Below are 16,232 nucleotides of genomic sequence, written 5' to 3'. Positions count from 1 at the left end.
CTGGTCTCCTGGTCTCCTGGTCTCCTGGTCTCCCCGTCTTGATTCACACTGGGGGGGGGGGCAGCAGTGGTGGGCACCTGCCACAGGCTGAGCTGGGGTACCTGGGTACATGCTTTCATACGCCCGGGTACAGAGAGTACCAGCGGCCAGCCCCTCCCCTCTACGTAACAGTAGTACGGTGCATGCAGCCCGGCCAGTCAGTCAGTCGACGGGACGGATGGTGACCTGGACTGCCCACCCACCCGACAGCACCTCTCCTCCCCCAAACAGCGCGGCTTGGCACCTGCCCTGTCGTCCGATTACATCGACTCGCCGGATCTACACCCTCTAGCCCTCCTTTGTTCTCCCTCTCTCTCGACACCTGCAAAACCTAGACCTCGACGATCTCTACATTGTGTATAATTCTCCCAGGCCCGCCCCTTTTGTGCGGCTGTCGTGTTCATAGACCTTTGCGAATGATTTACGCGCGTGTTGACCTGCAAGACACTGACCCCTCCGCGGCTGTTTTGTCTGCCAGCTCGAGGCCGGCCCAGGTCGGCGCTTCATAGCCCAGCAATCCTGCGCCCACTCCATCATCACACGACAACACAATCGCTCTGTTGACTCCTCTCCCCCTGTCCCTCTTCTCTCCTCTCCCCCATCCTCCACGGACAACGCCCAGTGCCGCTCGTTGCTTTGTTGTCCATCGAGATGCGGCCCCCGAGAATAGCCATCCTCGTCCTCTTCCTCGCCGCCTCCCTCTTCCTCTTCTGCCGCTCCGTCGTCTCGCTGCGGGATGCCAACCAGTCGCCCGCCGCGCCCCTGAGCCCCCACAGGACCGCAACGCCCTTCCGGTCCTTCCTCTCTTTCACCGCGCCCTTCACCCTCTTCCCGCCAAATGCCGCCATCTCCCTCACCGACGATAACAGCACCTTCTTCCCTGCACGACCCGCCGCCTTCGGCCCTCCCCTGCCCGCCAAGGGCTTGAGCGGCCAGCTGTGGATCGGGAGCGGCTTTGCCGATGAGAACCTCCCGGATGGCGAGGGGGAAGGCGAACTGGGCTGCAGCGACTTGCCCGGCTACGGGGATGGGACAGCCATAATAGGCTTGAAGGGTACAACCGGCGGCATGAGCGCAAAGGCCAAAGCCGTCGCCGCTGCTGGGAAGGGCGAGAAGTCAAAGAGGTCGAACCTGCCCAAGGGTCCTGCAGTTGACCCTGCAGCAGTCATCGACACAAAGGAAAAGGATAGGACCGGCCCTGTCGACGACGGCACCGACGACTACCTACACCAGACGCTCGCCTCCAAGGCTCCCGGCTACGAGATGACCACGGTGACGTCAAGCCATGCCGACATACAGTCCATTCAAGAGACGGCAGAGATTACCGGAAAGGTGGTTCTGCTCAGTCGCGGAGGGTGTGGCTTCCTGGAAAAGGTCAAGTGGGCCCAGCGGCGAGGCGCTGTTGGTGTTATTGTTGGGGACAACCAGAAAGGCAGCCCGCTCATCCAAATGTTCGCACGAGGCGACACCTCCAACGTCACCATCCCCGCCATCTTCACTTCTCGAACGACGGCCCACCTCCTCTCCTCTCTGATGCAACCTGGGAGCTTTATCGAAGACATCTTCGACGAGAATGGCAACCCGGTTCTCAAGGTGCAACAGTCGGACAAGCTGCGGAAGAGCAAGGCTAAGACCCAGACTAATACTGCCCAAGAAGCAGCCAGACCTGTGGTTGAGTCCAAGTCTGCTAAATCGAAGGTGACAAGGAAAGAGTCCTCGATTGCTGCGGACGACACCCTCCCCAGAGAACAACGGTCGAGGAGCTGGATGGCACGCTTGTTCGGCGATGGCAGCGGGCCCAGGGCGGCAACCGAGCAGAGCCGGCCTCCGAGTAGCGGTCAGCATGACTGGGTCCTCGTTGATGACTGGAGTGACGAGAAGGATAAGGTGATTCGCAGCAGCCTAGAGAAGGCCTCGAAGAAGGACAAAGCTGCTGCGACTTCGGCAAAGAAGACCTCAGGAGATGGGTTCCAGATCGGTGTGCAAGACTGGCGTGATCCTGACTTGGTGGATGTTTCCGGGACAGGGGCAGACAAGAGTGCGAACAGAGGCAAGGCCTCGAATACCAAGGGCAAGGATGTGAGTGGAGAGTCGCAAGGGGCAGGGAGCTCCGGAAAAGGATCAGATAAGAAGTCCGCATCGCCGAAGGACGCGAACGGGCCAAAAGGTGGCAGTATCACGCCTGGAAGTGGCCAGTATCCTCCTACGTCGTCCAAAGACAGGCAAACTCCATCGTCCAGGACAGGAAAACATCAAGGCAGCTCATCAGGCCTGATGTCCAAGCTCTTTGGCGACGACGACGGGGCGGACTTCGCTCAAGCAAACCCTCCACCAAAGCCGATAAATACGCCCCTGACCAAGGAGCCCACACCCAAGGAGGTTGTACATGAGGGTTTGTGGGTTACCATTACGCCTACCGGCAGCACTGCGCCTTTCTTCGACACACTCCTGGTATTGGTTGTCAGCCCACTGATCACGTTGACCGTTGTGTACGCGCTCCTCATCCTGCGGGCTAAGATCCGAAGGCGGAGGTGGCGCGCTCCCAAGTCCGTGGTTGAGCGCTTGCCCGTCCGTACATATCACACCGTCGCATCGACCACCCCTAGCCAGACACCACGGCTGCCATCACCTACAAGCTCGTCGCCGACAACGCCTTTGCTGCAAAGTTCATCTCGCCCTAGACCGCGCTCACGGACTACTACTGGTGTTCCGGAAGCTGACGATATGTTGCGTGTTGACTCGCCGCTACAGCAATCAAGGTCTCCATCACGTGCGTCGCCGCCCCATGAGAAGGAGAGCCAGTGGAAGAAGTACATGGGACGACAGGTCGAGTGCGTAGTCTGCTTGGAAGAATATGTCGATGGTGTCAGCCGTGTCATGAGTCTACCTTGCGGTCATGAGTTCCACGCCGAGTGCATGTAAGTCCACGACCAATCCCAAACGTGCCTTCAGGAATATCTCGCTAATCAGATTGTCTGTAGCACACCGTGGTTGACAACCAGACGGCGCACGTGTCCCATCTGCAAAGGCGACGTCGTTCGATCTCTCGCACGCGGATCGCCATCCAGCCCGAGATACGAAGCATATCACGACGATAGCGACGAAGAGGATGACGCTGAACCAGAGGCCTCAGGCTCGGGGAGGAGGTCACCGACTGCCCAGGATGCGGATGTTGAAGAGGGCATCTTGTCGCCGGCACCGCGAAACATTTCTCGTAGGACCGGAAGAACAGACGGCTGGCTCGGTTTGCTATCCAGCAGCTTTGGCACCAATGCTTCCGCGTCATCCTCTCGCTCTCGGGTCCCAGATGAGGACCGTGACCGATGATAAGCCTGACACCATCAAGCCGCGAGATTTGTCAAAAAATGCGTGGTTGCTCGCAAATGGACACTCACAAGCTCGACATGCGCAGGATGGAGACGAGACACCCTTCAGATCGCCCGTCAGCAAACTTTGATTCCCGCTTTGAGCGCATGCATATTTGTTTTCACCTGGGACGGGCGGCCCTGTTCCAACTCGATACCCACACACTCGCTAAGATACCACGCGCATCAGTCTTGATTTTCCCCCCTCCCTTATTTTTTTTTTGCCCCTCTCTGTCTCTACATCATCGTGTCGTTTGGCGTTGCGTTGCTTCTTTGTTTAATCATCATCACATGTTTTCGGGTCACGGCGCAGGAGGAAATGGACATGGCACGGGAGGAGCATAAGGACAAGGGCAGGCACGCATTCCGCACATCCTACACAGGGCGAGGGATCATTCACCGCTTGGAGTGGTATGTTTGCGCTTAGATGTCACTGGGGCTTAGACGCACGCAGCACAGCGGAACAGGATGCTTCTTTCCGCGTTCGTATCTTATGAAAGAGAGAAGTGGGGAGCCGAGGCATGAGGTGGCTTCCGGATGTCCCAAGGAAGCATTGGGGCAGTGGTTATAACCCCTTTCATGGTTGCGCTTATATTGTGCGGATGGACCCTGTCACGTTGGACGGGGCGGAGTTGGACTGGACTGGACTGGATTGGAAATAATAAACCGTTTCAGAAACTCCTAAAAAGTTGACGTTTATCCACCATAACGACTTTGCCTCCTTGCTCTCACCCACGAGCTCTTCCTCTCCGCGGTCTAAGCTTTAGGGTCGTTGGTAATGGCTGTGATCTGATTCACTTCACTCTATGTTCTCCCAGGTGATCGAACCCCCTTGCTACTGTCGCGGAAAACCGCGGCGTCCACGCTCTCGCCGATACAGAACGAGTCCCCCAGGCAGAGCACGCCCGTGTCCCCAATGGGACCGCCGCCATCACGAACAGCCTTCGCTAACCTCGTGCCTCGTCTCTGGGGGAGTTTGGGGGAGGAGCTGGCGCGGGCTCGGGCGAAGGTGGCCGAGAGTTGGAGTCGGAGTAGGGCATCTCGCCAGGTTTTATTGGTTGTTGTTTTATCCTTGTGTCTCTTATTCAGTGTAACTGGGCTCTGTTCGATGATGTACCTCGAGTTTGGGCCCTGGCTTTGTCGTGATCTTGGAGGGGTGAGAACAAAGTGCGAGATGGGGCGTGTTTTCTTGGGAACAATCCCGGTAGGTCAAGATTGCGAGGGATTATTGCGTGCCCACTTCTCAGGGTATATCGTGTACGCCTCTGATTGCTGTCTGGGCTTAAAATTGATGATTCGAAGCAGGTAGATAAATTTCTGTGTCCTTTCTTTCCCCTCGTGCAGTGACAGAAGCAAGTTCAAGGCCGGCTGGGCGGCTAGGGTGTTGATCCATGGGAGGCAAGGGATGACCAGCAATGTCGTAAATCACTATCTCGCTGGTTGCCTGTGGATATCTTAAGCTTTACACCGCCTGCTTGGTTCTGGTAAGGGAGAATGCAAGCAATCGATGGGCGTGGTTCAGTGTAGAGGCGGTCACCGTTAAGCGCTCGGAGGGCCACCCACTTTGGCTTGCTTGAATCTAGAAGGGGCCCTCCCGGCCCGATCAGCGAGGCCGATGGACGACGAGGTGTCTGTACGGAAAGGTTGTGCTGAGCCAAGGATATATACAGGCTTGTGTGCAGAATCGCTGATGTGATATGACGTGTGGAGAGCGAGCGGGTATGAGAATCGGGCAGCCTGACGTTCAACGATTTTTGCGGTGCCGTGAAACCATCCAGCTTCATCTTGAAAATGATGCTCACGGCAGTCCACGTGCGAAGCCGAGGCGAGTGACGCACGAAATTGTGCCTCACGTGTTGTGCTGGAGATCGCACCAGTGTAAGGTAGTATCTGCCCCTTGTATCATTGTTGAGGGTGCACATTTTGGGCATCCACAGTTCCAGAATCGCAGCATAGACGTAGAGAAGTGAGAATGGCACGCTATATCAAAGCAACAGGCGATGAGGAAAATGAGCACATGTGGATGAGCGTAAGTATCATACAGGAGGTCACAACAAAGACGCTCGCCTCGCAGCCACAGTCCACTTGGCCTCGGTATAAAACATTGCACAAGACTGTGACAACGTCATTGAAGCTAGCAGTGCTCTCCAGTAAGTTGCGCAGCCTGAGACGCCGGTCCTTTCGCACGAAGCCGTGCGGATGTCTAAGAATGAAAAGGCTGGGGTAACGGGTGAGCATCAAACTTCTCCTAATCTGTGGACCTCAACTTCAGCATTGGCCTGCATTCCACGGCTGCTGTGATGCAAGACGCCGTTCCACAGATCTGCGGCTAACGTCTTTGCCCTTCACTGTGGACTCTATCGCTGTTGTCCTCGAGTGGTTTGTAGAGTGATAGTGATATGACGAGCGGTAATCTTTACACAATTTCGCAGCTAACCATCTTGACAGCGAGCTCATCATGCCGTTACTCGCTGGTCTGAAACCAGCTGGGGTTGAGGTGATCGTTCCCATGGTGGCGAAGGTCGAGTGCGGCTTGAAAAACATCCTATGCGTTCACCGCGTTGCTCGGACCTGCCTCAGAAAGAGCACCGTCAATGATGGCACCATTAGGAACTGAAAGCGGGTCCTGAGGCTCGAAATCGCCGAGAGACTCGCTGGGAGCAGTACCGCCAATCCCTTCTTGCGCCAGCATTGGAGCCGTGGGCGCGCCTCCCCCAATGGGGGCCTCGGGTTGCATTTGGGCCTCTTGGAGGGCTCGGAGATTAGCGTCATCGACAGCGTCGGCGGCGACACTCTGGTAATCTTGCGGCACTGGTGCCTCATTGGCAGCTTGTCTCTGATGAGCCGCGGGGTCATAAAGCGTATTGCGTGGTGGGCCCTGGTCGGGATCATTGTCTTCTTCTCTGCGCTCGGGGTTCCTTCCAGCAGCAATAACCATATCCTTCTCCTTCCTGCCTAATACAACAAGGTCAAACCCGGGCGGAAGATGCGAATCGGTCCTGCGTAGCCCGAGTCAGTCCCGTACAATAAAGGATCGAGCCCGTGGCAGTAACTTACTTCAAAATGTCGACCTTGACGAGGCGAGCTTTGTCGCAGGCCTTGCTGATCACGCTCTGGAACATTGAAGGGAATGTGATCTTCCTTGATAGCCCTCTCAATGGTGCTCCACTTCGCCTTGTACACATTCACCGCTCGTACGAGTTGCTGAGTATCGTGTGCTGTCCACGGCCTCCTCTGCTTAGGCTGCGACGGCTTTCGATTGGCCTTTGAGATAAGTTGGGAGGCCCGTGACATAGCTACGACATCGATGAGCCCAGGTATAGGCTCGGGCATTGCGGAAGATGGAGGAATCGCTCCACCTGCGTTTTGGCGAGGGGGAGGAGGAGGCATAGCAGCGGCATCAGCCGCCCGGGCTCGCTTGCTTGCGGGGTCTTCTTCGGGACCGCTCTTTCGACCTCGCTTACGAACTCGTCTCGTAGCGTCGGCGGCGGCGGCTGCATACATAGACCCATCGTTGCCTCTGATTGCAGCTTGGCTAAGATCGCGGGCCCTTTGGGCAGCAAAGTTGTCAGTACTAGCTAGGCTGAAATTGGCGGATGAGGGCGCTGGAGATGCACGATTCTCTGAGAGATCAAAGGGTTGCTCTCCGCTAGAAGCATTCCTCATGTGATGGCGGATACGTTCAAGACCGGCACGGGAGAATCTCAAGGCAAGAGTCAGTCTCGCTGGAAACCAACCCAGAGATGTGTGGAAGGTGGGTGATATAATGGGACCAGTGAACTCACTTTCCTATGTGCGCAGCTCTCATGTCCTGCTGTAATTGTTCTTCCACAGAGTAGGATCCGTCACCGTTCAGGGACACAGGCTGAGTGGGTGCGCCGAGCTTGGCCTCGAATGACTTGATCCAATCCTTCAGCTCATCCAAGAAGGTTTGGAACGGGTACTCTTGGTCTAGGTTACTTATGATGGCAGTCGTGTCCATTTCCAAGATCATGGCGCGGAACCCGTCGATGGCATCGCGGTATTTCTGCGCGTTGTCGTTGGAGATATCGAATCCGGGGAAAGCTCTGAGGGGCGCTCCTTCAATGTATCCGCTGATCGAGTCGTCATCCACGCCCTCAAGGTTGATATCAAGAAAGACGCGAGCAAAGAGGCGGAGGGGAACGGCGTTCTGCACCCCGCGAAGGGTCTCGATGTAACGTTGGGTGCGGATGTGGAAGGCTTGCCTCAGTATATCATCATCAGGTACGGAGGCATCCAAGCCTTTACTGCCTCCGGGCACGAACGCAACCGGAAAGTGGCCATCAATCTTCTCAAGGCGTGGCAGGCGCTCGAGGACCAGGTTCGGGTCGTCCTCCAGCTCTTGAATGCTGCTCAGCAGTTTTGCAAGATTGGCGTTTGCAACGGCCTTGGTCATCCTTGACCAGAGGGGGGATTCTTCAGCCTTTGTTTTGTCCGAGACGACATTGATGTCGATGAAATCGTCGGACTTCTCATTGTAGACTTTGTAGTAATTTTCAAAGATGTCCTTGTGAGTCTGGAGTTCGTCTCCCCAGGCCTCATCCCTCTCAGGACCTTCAAGAGCCAGGTGGGTCAGCATGTCCGTAGAAGCGTAGTAGAGCCTGTCGACAAATTTATTCATTAAGTTGACTTTGGCGTCTCTGGTCCTGGGCGTGAGAAAAGGAGTTCCCGCATCAGGGTGATCATATGTGACAGCCGGGTTCACCTGGTGCGGCGTCATAGGTCCTTCTGGTCATGGTTAGCAAATGAGCATGACGAAAACTATGCAGAAGCTCGTGTTCACCTCTCGCATCAGGCTGGGTCGGGGGCAAGGAGGCGGGCGCGCCAGAGCTGGGTATGCTGTAGACGCTGGGTGCCATGGTCTCGCGTAAGGCGCGGCGCGTCCCTCGACGAGCATATTGCTCACCTGGGGCTCTGCCTGTGCCGCGACCACCCTTAGTAGAGCTTGGAGGCACAGGAGATTCTGGGGTAGCGTCGTCATCGACGTTGTTGTCATCATCATTATCACCAGGAGAGGCATTTAGAGAGGCATCGGTATCATGGGCGGTGTCATCGTCAGCAGCAGCAGCAGCAGCAGCAGTGATGACGGGCTCGGGGGCGGGCGCAGTCTCTTCGGGGGCGGGCTGGCCGGCGGCTTGTTGTGCTGCCTCCATCTGAGCAGCAATACGCGTGCTCTGTCTGCCGGGAGCAGCGGAGCTGGCGGGAGCAGCGCGCCCTCCTCTTGTCCGTGGAGGCATGCTGCCAATTGGCCTCCAAAACACCGTGAAACCTAGAGATGAGAGTTGAATATCTCTGATGAGAGATGCTCGCGATGGAGGTTCTGGCCGCGGCGAGGGTTATGCCACTGTCATGGACAGAGACGAGAGGGATAGGGGTTTTCAGGGTTTGAGGAGAGAGTGTGGGAGTGCGAGTGGGAGAGGGGAGAGGCAGAGGGCGGGAAAAAGCCAGGCCCACCAGGGCCAGGAGCAGGGGTGTAGCCACTAAGGGAATTCGATTTAGCCCCAGGTTGCAAACCCAGTCTCCAACGGACGCGACTGACTGAATCCAGACTTGCGTCGACCAGGCAGGTAGGTACACAGTAGCGCGTCTCTTATCCATTAACTTGAACAGAAGCTGTGACACTCGTGTCTTCTGGCCCCGCCTACTATTTTGTTGCAGAAGGAGCACACCAGGTAGATTTTCATGCAGGCAGATAGGTAAGTACTTGCGTACCCAGTAAGCCTCAGAAGGAAAGTGATGTCTTGGCGTGTCCAGCTACGCACCTAGGTACCGTACAGGTCAGGCGAGTCTCAAGATTTGACAGGCACTCGGATACCGGGCATGTGCAGAGACATTTCTACTCTACCGGTTCCATGCGAAAGTGTATCTTGTTCAGGCCAGATCCGGTGCTTGGGTTCCCCGGACGCTGTACCAGAGTTTACACGTGGTCTCGAACCGAATAGCTACTGGACTCGAAGACCACTCGGGCCTCTGTGTGCAGATTTGAGCTGTCGATGTATCAAATCCCCAAGGGTATCAGCGAGAATATAGCTACCCAGCCACAGAGACATACTATGCTATCGCACAAGATCTTTTGGGTGATGGGATCTTGTGGTGGTCTGGCCCTCCCCCTATTCACATGCAGGCCTGGCAAACTGGCTGGCCTGGGCAGGTCGTGTTTCCCGTATGCAGATCTGTACGATTACGTAGATCCCTGGCCGAGCCGGCTGTGCGAAGCGTGGTGCTGTGCTATATCTGTACTATGGTACCCTGTATGCGGTACTGTCCCTGCATGGGTACCCATAGTGGCCACTGACAGCCTTGCTATTCCATACCGTCGCCCCGAGCAGGCAACGTCTCCCCTGACCCGGGAAAAACGAACATCATTGCCTTCCCAAAAAGTCAACACTTCTATAGTCCCTATTCCTTCTATCAGTCCCGTCTTTACCTTTGGACCCCTCCTCGCCTTCTCGATCCAAGGCCTTGTTGACAGCCAGGAGAAGCTGTCTGGCTGGTTGGTCCATCTGCCAAACCTGACTCTCGAGAGGCCAAAGTGTAGGGCATCTTGCCGTGTCAGAGATTCGTCCCGCCTCAACACGGCCGTCCCTCGACAGCAGCATTCCTCCCCGTCGACCCCGACACCGAAATACAATCTGAAAGTCCTCTGCCTCTTGACTACTTGTCTGCCACGCTCGCTGCAATCAATATGAGGATCCGACAACGACGGGCGCCCCTGGGCCTTCTGCTCCTGTCCTCCCTCGCTGCCACCAGCGTCCTGGCCTCGTCCTTAGACTCGGTACCTCTCAACCCAGCCACGGGATCCTCATCGAAGATAGGGACCAAGGATGCGCCTGTGGACGGGAAGGATGGCAGACCTCACGAAGGCCCTTTCGTCGAGGTCGAACACCTGACCTCCGGCAGCGACCTCAAGAAGTTGCCACCCCTCGAAGGCCGCCCCGTCGATCCTACCATCGTCGACGGTGTTAAGATCCCGCAGACCAACGACGGCGTTATGAACGATCCGGATCGGTCACAGGCTAAAGAGGGAACCACCGGCACGTCCGGCGGCGTGAGCGAGAAGGATCAGGTGCGCAAGGCGAAGGAGGGCGCGACTGGTGAAAAGGCCGAGAACAAGCCAGAGTCGCCAAAAGAGGCGCCTCCACTGCCACACAGCGAGCAAGAGAAGATACTGAGCAAGGAGGATGCCACCAAGGACAAGAGCAAGCCGGATGGCAAGACAGAGGACTTCTCCGGGCTTGAGGTACGTGCCACTACGATCTGCATCGGTTCTTGCTGTGTTGTACTCAACCGTACTGACGATGTTCCTTTTCCAGAAACCTTCGGACCTCCCTGGCAAGACCTCCGAACAGGCCCTTCCCTTACCCGACTCCGCGAACAAGAATCACCTCGATGTCTCCCCCTCGACCGGCAAGTCTTCTAGCAAGCTGCCCATCGATGACCCCGACGGCATAATCCAGCCGTTCCACTCCTTCCTCCTCTCCTACACCATGATCCTCGTCTCCGAGATAGGCGACAAGACCTTCCTTGTCGCCGCGCTCATGGCCATGAAGCACGATCGCCTCGTCGTCTTCTCCGCCGCCTTCAGCGCACTGATTACCATGACCATCCTGTCCGCCGTGCTCGGCCACGCCGTGCCCACGCTCATCCCTAAGAAGGTGACAAACTTCCTGGCCGCGGCGCTGTTCCTCGTGTTTGGCGCGCGCATGCTGAGGGAGGGGCTGGCCATGAGCCCGGATGAGGGAGTGACAGCCGAGATGGCCGAGGTGGAACTCGAGCTCGAGGAGAAGGAGACCCTGGCGCGCAAGGCCGGCCGGAGGCGGTCCTCTATATCACCCTATGCGCTCGAGATGGGTCTGAATAGGACGCACACACGCAAGTCCCGCTCCCAGTCACGGTTCCCCACGCCGCCGCGCAGCCCGTCCGCCTCGCCTGAGAGGAGCCCAAGTCCCCGCCGGGGCGCCTTCGGGGCCGTCTTCGACGGCGCGAGCAACCTCTTCTCTTTGCTTCTGAGCCCAGCGTGGGTGCAGACCTTTGTCATGACGTTCCTGGGCGAGTGGGGCGACCGCAGCCAGATCGCGACGATCGCCATGGCAGCTGGACAGGACTACTGGTGGGTCACCCTGGGAGCCGTGCTGGGTCATGCATGCTGTACTGGTGTCGCGGTCATTGGTGGGCGCGCCATCGCTGGCAAGGTGTCTCTCAGAGTCGTGACAGTGGGAGGAAGTGTGGCATTTTTGGTAAGTTCATCTCGCGAGGCTGCTTCAGGGCATATGCTTTGCCCTACCACACCCCAATATCCTAACTCGGGTCCAGATATTCGGTGTCATATACTTGGTCGAAGCTCTGTGGGCCTAGGAAGGACAAGCACACGGATTTTGTGCTCAGCAGCAGCTCCCACCCATCGCATTACAACTTAAATTCCTTATAATATGGGGCCGTGACTTTTCTACCTGGTTGTTACCCTCTAGGCCGCACAGCAGCTTGCAATGTAGCGTTGTTGCAGGTGCGGTAGCACCTAGGCACACGGGCAAAGCGGTTGGAAGCGGCAAGTGTGTTTCGTTTGAGGAATTTGCATAGGCGGAGTCAATGGAAATCTAATGGTAATTCTGTCGATAAAAAGAGTAAAAGCGTTGGGCAAAACAGGTCGGGCTCTTGTCGTTGGCAACGGCCGCGGAAAGGACAGGTTTATATATGGCTCCCTTGTATGAAATAGGACACCCCGCCGTTTAATGAAGCTGTATTTGATTAAGGCCCCTCTCTTCCATGTCCTGTGTCGAGGCTGTATAACACTCGGGGTATGATTCTCCCACTGAACATCCGGTAGGTTCGCATACTCAAATTTGGGTAAATGCAGGCCCGGCAGCAATCCTACCCAAGCCGGGCAGAAAAGTCCACTCCCATGCAGCATGCTGGCTGCAGAAGTTGAAAGCATTCGTTCACACTGAGGCATGTATGGCTGCCTGGGTAATATTCCCAACTCTGATTCTTGTTGTTAATGTCTCCATAGCGCCTCCAAGGTGTAGCTCCTTCCCACCGCAACATGCCACAGCGCCTGTCAAGCTGCAGCAGCGGATCCCCCCGGGGCAGATCCGCTCGGAGTTCAATGCCGCGAGATTGTGAGCCTCGGGCCTGACCGCACGGCCGACCGCGGACACAACCTCCCCAACACCAAGACTCATGGAATCTCCCGATGCGCGCGACAGGAGAAGCCACTCGGATTACTAAGTTCCATTCGCCCCTTGTCTGTGCGCAGGCCTCCTCCATCAGGAATCCGTTGAGACACATACACGGACACACAAGGTTGGCCTTTGTAGATGGGATGAGGATGATCTCGCTGATACACCCTCGGATTGGCCTCGTGTGCAACGACGAGCCGCCCCTGGTTTCTGTAGTACTTGTTTGTTTCACCAGCGGCATAGCGCTGGACATATTTCTCTCGGGAGTCAAGTAGCCCAGGTCCTATTCCGTCCGCGTTCAACTGCGACACCGAGACAGACAACTGTACATACAGCTAGCTGTCAGCAGACGGTGGGACTCATAGCCCACACTTACACGCGCAAGCACCAAGCTCGAACCCCGCGCCCGCCCCTTTCCCCGCTTATTACCTGCTGTATCCTCCCCCGAGCTCCGGTGTCCCTCCAGCCTCCAGAATCCTCTCCCGTTTTTATTTGGCGCCTGGAGAAGCTGTCTGTCTGTTGGTGACGAGGATACATACATACATACATATATACACATTCTCCCAAAGCAAAAACATGTCTGAACTCTGGACCAAGCCAACGGGGTCCTCGTCGGCCCTCTGGGCCAAGCCCTCCGCCATACCCGAGTCGCAGTCCCACAACCCCTCAGCCACGCCTCTCTCCGAGGCCCAGACGAGGGTCCGCCACCCCGGAAGGCGATTTGCGTGAGTGACGGTGTTTGTTTACATCTGGCGCTTCGCTGTCCAGGGACGAATTGTTTACCTTCGGTGCTTTCGGGGGAGGATGGATTCCCATCAGAGGACATGTGATCCCCGAGAGAAGCTCCGGACAACCCCGCCGATGACTGGCTAGCTGGCTTGCTGACCCGGCCCCACGACGCAGGCAAATCGTGAAGCTGAAGCCCGAGTACTACGACAAGTACAAGGAGGTGCACGCGGCCGTCTGGCCCGAGGTGCTGAGGCAGATCAAGGCTTGCAACATCGTCGACTGTAGGTTTTAGTCGTCAATGAGATCACTTGGCCCCCGTCCCGCGCTTGACAGCTGCTCCTGGCCCCGCGAGCCCGAGTCATCCGGGGGCGGGAAGCAACCCGGCCCACCCCTGGCTGTAGCTCCCCAGCTGCGCTTCCTTCAAGACCTCATGTCGACCAGGGCCAGATGGCGGGCTGACAGTTTCCTACAGACAGCATTTTCCATGACTCCGATTCAAACATCCTCTTTGCGACTTTCAAATACGTCGGATACGATTACGCCGGGGATATGGAGAGGATGAGGGAGAACCCCAAGGTGCGGGAGTGGTGGAAGATGACGGACGAGTTCCAGGAGTCGCTGGTCCCCGGGGCCAAGAGCAGCGAGGACGGCGAGCCGTCGTGGTGGAAGCCCGTTGAGGAGGTCTTTTACCAGGCTTAATTGGGTGGTGTTCTGCTTGCTTGCTTGCCGTCGCCTTTCTCCTTTCGTGCCGAGCTGTTCCGGGAGGGGCAGGCTTCTTAATCGGTCTGTGGACATATCGCCTTGGTGGTTCTTGTTGCTTGGTGTCAGGAACTAGAAGGGAGCCTCAGTCGGGTGCCAGGCTCAGATAATAGACGGCTCAAGACTCCACTCGCTGAGGCCACGTTGTACAGGTAGCACATCCGCCCGCAGCCCACGGCATCCTCGCGCTTGTCCCTCAGTGTCTCCATCCCGAGGCCACCGTCGACGCCTCAGACGGCAACACAGCATGAAGTCCCGCCCACGCGGCAGTCGTGCACGTCTGAAGTACATCAGCCCTTGAAGCTTCCAAAGAGCCCGCCAAAGATGGGCCCGCCTCCGCCGCCGCCTCCCCTCCCACCATGGCGCCTGGCCTCGGTCCTGATCCACTCCTCGAGGAACCTCCGGTCCTTCAATCGATTGCCATCTGCGACCTTGGTCTCGACCTGGGCCTCGCCGGCGTCGAAGCTCATCAGTGTGGGCACAGAGCTGATCATATAAGTAAGACCAAGCCCAGCGCTCATTACGTCCGGCGCATCAAATTCGACCTCGCAGTAGCCAACACCTCCCTCCGCCTCGCCCACTCCCGAGTCCACAAGTGACTTCAACAGGGGCGATATTTGGCACCAACTCGTCTTCCATAGTGTCAGGAGGGGCCTGCGGGAGCTGGAGGAGGCGGCGAGGTAGGTCCTGAACTGGTCTTCATTGCGGACACTGAGGTCTGTCAGCATGCATTGTCACTGTGCTTGATGCGTTGCCACGGATGAGACTGCAGCAGATGTGTGTCACCGGACGGTGGGGCACTGTCGAGCACGAGGCTGGATCTCACGGCTCCCAATGCAGCTGGCGCGACTTACGACGAGTAGACTCTATTCCTCGTTTGCTGCTGGCTGGGCGTGGATGAGAAACAGGCGCGTAGGGAGGGCCTTGAAGCGGCCTTTGGTCTTGCGTTCAGAGCAGCCTTTGGCAGGACTGAGCTTGGGAGTGGCCGCGTGGCTGCCCGTGCCAGAAACATGGGTGTTGTGTACATCGTATGCCAATGCTGCAAGTGGAGTGACTGTTGGTCTGCGGGCGGTTGGGATTGAGGGCGGGTACCTTGATATGTTGACATGACGTACTTACCTAGGTCAAAGCCAAGACCCAGACCTGCCCTTCCTTGCCGGGCGGCCGAAGTGGGACATTCAGCCCATCGAAAGCCCTACGAGCTAGCGTTCGATCCATCAACTGTGAAACTACGAAGAAGTTCACAGCAACATATATTGCCAGTTAAAGACGGCTTGCTGACCGATCCATAAGAATTACCTAGGTAGCCAGCAACCCATCCGAACCTAATAAGACAGGAGACCAAGGCAGCATAAGGGGGATAATCCGAAGGGTTGGGGCAGGACCTCGTAGCAATTGTCGAAGGTAAGTGAGAAGAGTGCAGCAGAGTACTAGCTAATTGACTAGGGGAAGGAAAGACGAAAACGAAATTCAAAACCAATTCTGCGAGATGTTCAGATGCAAGGCAGGTAGGTGCTGGCGGCAACGCAACGATGGCAGCTGCGAATCCTTGTGGTCCTTGTTTGTACTTGCCTCGTGTGTGCACGTAGACTATGTGATCGACGGATCCATGCAGCGATGTAGGCAGGCCCTTGAGTCAAAGCCAGGGCCAAGCTTCTCTGGAGAAGCTCCGGAGTCCAGGGGCGATGGAGACGGCAGGTTCAAAACCCATCGACCTTATTCTGACATATATTCATCCTCGTCCTTGAGCTTTGAAGATTCCATGTCTGTTGCAGTAGCAGCCGATCGAGGCGTAGTGTGATCAACGACGGGCCGGCCTGGACTTGAGGCCAGGGTCCGCTTTCCTACCAGCTGTGAGCAGCGTGGCCATCAGATGAACGCGGGCGACCTCTTGTAGTTCGTTCAAGGCAGGCTTCGCTGGTTGGCCACCTAGGCACGCGGTACCGAAGTAGACGCCGGCAGCAGGCCTTTTGAAAGCCTGGCGCGTCGAAACTGGCGACCCTGAAGTTGGAAAGCTTGAGCCGCCACACCCGCAAGCTAGGCCGGGCTAAGCAGCCGAGGCTCCTTGACAGGCCCCCTGGAGGCGCTGAAGGGCTGTGTGAGACCGGCTGAACACAACAGCCTGACCACTCGGACAAATTCT

General features: G+C 56.9%; 5 protein-coding genes across 5 annotated transcripts; 3 read left to right on the top strand and 2 right to left on the bottom strand.

Annotated features, from left to right (window-relative positions):
• Positions 1-690: 690 nt before the first annotated feature.
• INS49_001403 (uncharacterized protein) lies at positions 691-3,366 on the top strand (the record flags this gene model as incomplete). The annotated part of the gene is made up of 2 exons (XM_043162232.1): positions 691-2,957; positions 3,021-3,366. 2 exons carry the CDS (start codon positions 691-693, stop codon positions 3,364-3,366), a joined length of 2,613 nt encoding a protein of 870 aa, XP_043030738.1.
• A 2,583-nt stretch (positions 3,367-5,949) lies between these two features.
• On the bottom strand, positions 5,950-8,578 carry INS49_001402 (uncharacterized protein; the record flags this gene model as incomplete). Its single annotated transcript, XM_043162231.1, has 5 exons — positions 5,950-6,403; positions 6,462-6,541; positions 6,603-6,954; positions 7,190-8,150; positions 8,209-8,578. 5 exons carry the CDS (start codon positions 8,576-8,578, stop codon positions 5,950-5,952), a joined length of 2,217 nt encoding a protein of 738 aa, XP_043030737.1.
• A 1,532-nt stretch (positions 8,579-10,110) lies between these two features.
• INS49_001401 (uncharacterized protein) lies at positions 10,111-11,780 on the top strand (the record flags this gene model as incomplete). The annotated part of the gene is made up of 3 exons (XM_043162230.1): positions 10,111-10,665; positions 10,739-11,662; positions 11,739-11,780. The coding sequence occupies 3 exons, from the start codon at positions 10,111-10,113 to the stop codon at positions 11,778-11,780; spliced, it is 1,521 nt and encodes a 506-aa protein (XP_043030736.1).
• A 1,397-nt stretch (positions 11,781-13,177) lies between these two features.
• On the top strand, positions 13,178-14,029 carry INS49_001400 (uncharacterized protein; the record flags this gene model as incomplete). Its single annotated transcript, XM_043162229.1, has 3 exons — positions 13,178-13,326; positions 13,505-13,611; positions 13,803-14,029. 3 exons carry the CDS (start codon positions 13,178-13,180, stop codon positions 14,027-14,029), a joined length of 483 nt encoding a protein of 160 aa, XP_043030735.1.
• A 350-nt stretch (positions 14,030-14,379) lies between these two features.
• Positions 14,380-15,101, bottom strand: INS49_001399 (uncharacterized protein; the record flags this gene model as incomplete). The annotated part of the gene is made up of 2 exons (XM_043162228.1): positions 14,380-14,800; positions 14,944-15,101. 2 exons carry the CDS (start codon positions 15,099-15,101, stop codon positions 14,380-14,382), a joined length of 579 nt encoding a protein of 192 aa, XP_043030734.1.
• Between the last annotated feature and the right edge of the window lie 1,131 nt (positions 15,102-16,232).

Source organism: Diaporthe citri, assembly GCF_014595645.1.
Source record: "Diaporthe citri strain NFHF-8-4 chromosome Unknown scaffold_1, whole genome shotgun sequence".
Classification (NCBI taxonomy): Eukaryota; Fungi; Ascomycota; class Sordariomycetes; order Diaporthales; family Diaporthaceae; genus Diaporthe; species Diaporthe citri.
This window is presented reverse-complemented; position numbering and strand designations above follow the sequence as displayed.